The 5,476-nt window shown below is 44.3% G+C and overlaps 1 protein-coding gene across 1 annotated transcript; it reads left to right on the forward strand.

The window, feature by feature from the left end:
• The first annotated feature begins 2,577 nt into the window (after nucleotides 1–2,577).
• LOC110900553 (proline-rich protein 36-like) lies at nucleotides 2,578–4,116 on the forward strand. The gene has a single exon (XM_022147438.2). It carries the CDS (start codon nucleotides 2,578–2,580, stop codon nucleotides 4,114–4,116), a length of 1,539 nt encoding a protein of 512 aa, XP_022003130.2.
• The last annotated feature ends 1,360 nt before the right edge of the window (nucleotides 4,117–5,476 follow it).

Consider the following 5,476-nt stretch of genomic DNA (forward strand, 5'->3'; position numbering starts at 1 on the left):
TAAGTCAAGTACAGTTCAAATTAAGGGTCTTGGGTGCTTGACAAGATCGAAATCGGCTGTGAGACACAATCCCCTGCTGTCTATTATGCCGCTAGAAACAGAGGCAAGTCGAGTATAGTTATGTTATTGAATATTGAATTGTTATTCGATCTTTTACATAGTAGATATCTGGTTATTAAGTCAAAAAATTGATTTTTGACATAAGTGCAGAACATTAACATCTTTGATAATTTCTCTAGGATATTTGAATTATTATTTAATCCTTGATTGATTAATGTCAAAATGAAGAACCTGGTGGTTCTTTTGTTCTTGGTGGCGAAAGAGATGAACATGGGTGGTGATTCTTTTGTTCTAAATGGAACATTGGGCATCCTGATTCAATGTTATTGGTACTTAAACTATATGGAAATTTATGAAGGCTTGTGTTCCAGGCATATTTTGTCTGATGTTTTATGGGTGCTCAAAGGGAGGTCAAATGTTAGTCTGTCTTTCCTTGCTTCAATGTTTTTATTTCTCTCTATTTAATTTAAGTTATTTATTTAATAGTGAATGACGAAAATACCCTCACATTTTTTGCACATGAGGGTGTCAAAGTTAGTTTTTAACAGACCATTAACGTTAATACCTTAGATTGTTAAAAAATCAAAAGTTAATACCCTGAAACGTGATTTTAAACTATTAGTACCTTAGATTGTTACTTTAATTAAACCACAGGGACTAACTATGTAATTAACTCTAGATATAACATGAATCAAGAAATCATGAACACATAAACGACTAACCGAGTGGAGGGAAAGACGGGTTAATCGCTAGGAGGTCTCTAAAAACCAACTGCCGTCAGTGCACAGGAGCTCTAGGGTTTCAGTTTTGCCAAAGTTGTGAAACAGGAAGTCGTTCCACGTTTTAAACACATACAGACGATTTGGGCCCGTAATGGGCTTTGGCGAATCAGATGGGCCGGCGAAACAAGCTTTGTTTCGTTAAGAGTGGGCTGGCGAAACAGGATTGGCGAAACAGGTTTCCTGTTTCGTCGAATGGTTCTTGGCGAATCAAAATTCTGATTCGTTGAGATGTTTGTTGGTGAAACGCTCTAAGTGTTTTACAATAATCCATGTTATTCTCATAACAATAAGCCACATATGTGCACAATCATAACACGTTTCAATAAAATATAGCATGCATGATTACCAGTCAATCAGTCAAACAACTACACAGTCAAAGTTAACGGTCAAGGTCAACGTGCATTTAAAGTCGAAAGGTCGAGTTGTCACATAGGTTGTCATGTAGCAGACCGAGTTTGAGTTGCTGTTATTGAGGACGCACTACAGTGAGTTCATGTCCCCCTTTTCTCTTAACTGTTTTCAGTTTTCTAAACTGCGGGGGTGAAATACATGTTACTATGATTACGAGTACTTTTACACATGGTATGATTAGCGTAAGGAGGGTTACTACTTAGATCATGTGAGTGGGTAGGCGTGAACTGAAGGCCATTAATCCTCAGAGTAGGACCGAGGGACAGTAGCGGTAGATCTATCTGGGTGTAGCGAGCCCAGCCCCAGGCCTAGCAGAACGGACCTCGGGGTGACTTTGTGCCCAACGCAAAATATGCTAGGTTTGAGTCTTCCTACTGCACATCACACATATCAATGGCCTTGCAAACCATTGGTGATCTCTTTATTTCCTTATTTGCTACATACCAGGGATTTTTATACTTACAAAGGTTTTACATACTCACTACACATGAACTCGCTCAACATTATTGTTGATTTTTCCAACTTACATGTATTTCAGGGAACTAAAGATCTGGCACGGTATGCTGCGTTAGAGTATGGGATCATCCTCGTTTAGGGATTGCGACTTTTACCTGGACGAGTCGCAAGTCTTAAACGGCGTTTATTTTTAAGTTTGTGGTTGTGTCTTTCAAACAATGTTTTATGTTGTTAGGTTGTAATCTCTGTTGCATGTGTCAACGCCTTAAGACAATGTTATGTTACTTTTGTTTTAAAACTTAAATAAATGGATGATCCACATGGTTTTACTTTCATATAGCTTTGTTATGGTTAAGCTATGGTATTAAGAAGTCACACCAAATAAACCACGCTTCCGCAAAGCCAGGGTGTGACAGCGTGGTATCAGAGCTCTGATCATAGCGAACTAGGATTCCTTCTCGAGTCTAGACTATGATCACTAGGGCTCTCACGAAAACATTTTTACACTGCATACCACCTAAGTCCAGATCCAAAACGTTTTTTTTTACAAACAAAAGTTGAGCACATATTATTTATTAGTTATAGGCTCGGTCTGGGAGGCCGAGGCTCGGTCTGGGAGGCCGAGGTAGTTGTCTAGTGGGACTAGGAAGTCAGTTTGGGAGGCTGGGAGAATAGTCTAGTGGGACTAGGAGGTCAGTCTGAGAGGCTGGGAGGATAGTCTAGTGGGACTAGGAGATTCAGTCTGAGAGGCTGGGAGGCTAGACTAGTGGGACTAGGAGAATCACTTGATTGCTTATTGGTGAGTAACATGCTTATTTGTCTATATGATTGATTATTTGTGCATGTATGTGTTTGTGTTACAGACGACATGGCTTCCTCTTCAGATACTGGAGTGTCAGAAACTTTGGATGCTTTAGCGATCCTGTCGGATGATGAGATTATGTCAGAGAGTGAGGTGTACACGTCAGACACCACCAGCACGAATGAGGATGATTTTCAGCCGTTTGCTCTTCCCGACTTTGGAGATGACGTTCCTATTGCTGATGGCCCTATCGGTGGGGACCTACCTTTTCCTCAGGTCCCTGCTCCTTTACCGTTTGCCGCAGTTCCTCTCGAGGATCTGCCTCACGATGAGCTTCCTGACGATGACATCGACTTGTTCCTAGAGGGTCCCCCGGAGGGAGACCAGGATGGTGTGGCCCTCATGGACGCCGATGTTCCTCTGGCTGATGATCCCGTTGTTCCTTTGTCTGGAGTTCCTGCTGTTATGCCCATTGCTGATCCTGTCATTCCTGTTGAGGCTCCCATTGAGGAGGCTCCTTTTGGTCTGTTTGGTGCTCACTCCTTCGAGTCAGTAGCATCCGCTTCACTACACGCCCAGAGCGTACAGCTCCATTCCTTTGATTCCGACTCAGACATGGCGATGTCTGTTGCACCTCACGACGATGACCCAGAGCCTGCTGTGGCTCTTGAGCTAGTTGACGCTCCTGACCCCGCATTGGAGCATGACCCTATTCATGCCGATGCACCTGCGATTGCCCCTTTGGCTGATGATATACCTATCGATGATCACCCTATTGTTGCTCCACTATTGGAGGATAAGCATGTCGTTGATGCTCAGGTTGATGCCCCTCACATTGCTGATATACTCGCTGAGCCTGTTGTTGTCGCTCCTCTTCCTGACCCTGTTCCTTTGGAGCCCGACCATGCACTCTTTGCGACTCATGTTGACCCCCGTTATGCGCACACCCGCAATGGGTGGATTGATGATGATGATGAGTACTCGCCTTTTGTGGTACCAGTTACACCCGTTCCAGCCCCTGTGTCAGTTCCTCCTGAGGTTCCTACGCATCCCGTTCATACTACCGGTGTTCACCACACCGACTTACCTGTTATGTTCCGTCAGATTACTCCGCCATCGCGCCCGGGAGAGGGTTCCTCGACTCACCCCTTCGGTCATGTGCCGACATCTGTCGCGGTCATACCACAGTTTTCTTCTGTTGTTCCCCCTGTTCCACCATTTACTGTGCCACCTTTTACTCCAGCTAGTGTGCCTTTTCTTTGGACGTCACCACCCATCATGCCACCATCCGATCCCTATCATCCTTTTCATATGGGATATTTTGTTGAGGACATTCTCATGTCATTCGTAGTCCAGCAGGAGGCACTTACGCGACGCGTACAGGAGCTCAAGAGAGCACAGCGACCCCCTTGCCAGTGCCCTCCTCATCCTGCGATATCGCATCCCCCTCGACCGTTATCACCAGACTCTGCAGCACGTTTTTGGACTCAGGAGCAGCAGATTACTTATTTGTTGCGTTCTCACCGAGCCATGGAGGAGGATTGGCTCCACATGCGCCGTTTGTTCTATTCTCATTTTCCCCCTCCTCCACCGCCATCAGCATAGGGCTATTTTGTACAGCACGGGTGGACTTTTGTTGAGAAGACGGCGATTGCACAGACTGCACAACTTTTTGGAGACTGCATATTGATCCTGACTTTTGTTGTTATGTATATGGGATATTGTTGACATGGATTTGATATTTTGGACTGGGGTGATGTAGCCCTTAGTCGTTGATGTTGTATGTTACAGTTATGTACTTGTAAACTTTACTTCGTGGTCTCGATTTATGGCAATGCAATCGCAGTATTCTCATCACTTGTGATGTTTGATTGATTATTTATGTTCTATAACATGAGATGTTATGTGGTTGATTTATTTATAACATGGGATGTTGTGTGATTGATTTATTTATAACATGGGATGTTGTGTGTTTGGATTATTTTAACATGAGATGCTATGTCTTAGTACTATTGTATTATGCGTACACATTACTTACTATGGCCTGACCAACGTGAACCATCTTTTAGAAGATGCCACCAAGACGTCAAACACGCATACCTACCAATGAGGCAGAACTTCAGCAGGTCATCGCGGCCGCCGTCGCGCAATACGCCGCCTCCCAGGGAGGAGCTAGCGGAAGTAATTCTGGCAATACCGGCAACAACAATCCGCCTCATGGTAATACTAAGTCATTAAGACATACCATGATACAATTGGAGATCTCTAGCAAGTTTGCTAACACCATTTGAATATTCTAACGTATGTGCAGGGTGCACCTACAAGCAGTTCCTAGACTGCAAGCCTGTCAACTTTGATGGCACCGGAGGTGCTGTTGCTTTTGTTCGATGGGCCAAGAAGACAGAGTCAGTTCTCCGCATGAGCAAATGCGCTCCAGACCAGCAAGTTACCTACATTTCGGGGCTATTCTTGGACGGAGCCCTGTCATGGTGGAATTTACAAGTCCAAACACTTGGTGAAGCCGCAGCCTACGCAATGACCTGGAACGAGCTGAAAGAGCTCATGCGTAGAAAGTATTGTTCTTGCGCTGAAATCCAGAGGTTGGAAACCGAATTCTCGCACTTGAAGATGGAAGGTCCGAAAATTGCGGAATATGTTCAAAGGTTTCACGATTTGTCTCACGTGGTTCCCTATATGGTCACACCAGAATTCAAGTGAATTGAGCGCTTCATTTGGGGTTTAGCTCCTCAAATCATGAGTATGGTGACCTCATCCAAGTCTGCGACAATCACTGAGGCAATAGATCTGAGCGTAGCTCTTACTGAGGAAGCCGTTCGTTTAAACAAGTTTTCAGATGTCGAGCCAAAGAAAAAGGAGACTCATGTAGAGTCGTCCGGGGGTAATTAAAGGAAGTTCTCAAATTTTAAACAAGGCACAAGCAGTGAGGGCAGGAAAGGAGAGTCGA

Source organism: Helianthus annuus, chromosome 13 (genome assembly GCF_002127325.2).
Source record: "Helianthus annuus cultivar XRQ/B chromosome 13, HanXRQr2.0-SUNRISE, whole genome shotgun sequence".
Taxonomy (NCBI): Eukaryota; Viridiplantae; Streptophyta; class Magnoliopsida; order Asterales; family Asteraceae; genus Helianthus; species Helianthus annuus.

Excerpts from the sequence above, each read along its gene's own strand:
- LOC110900553 (XM_022147438.2), top strand. The coding sequence starts at position 2,578 with ATGGCTTCCTCTTCAGATACTGGAGTGTCAGAAACTTTGGATGCTTTA.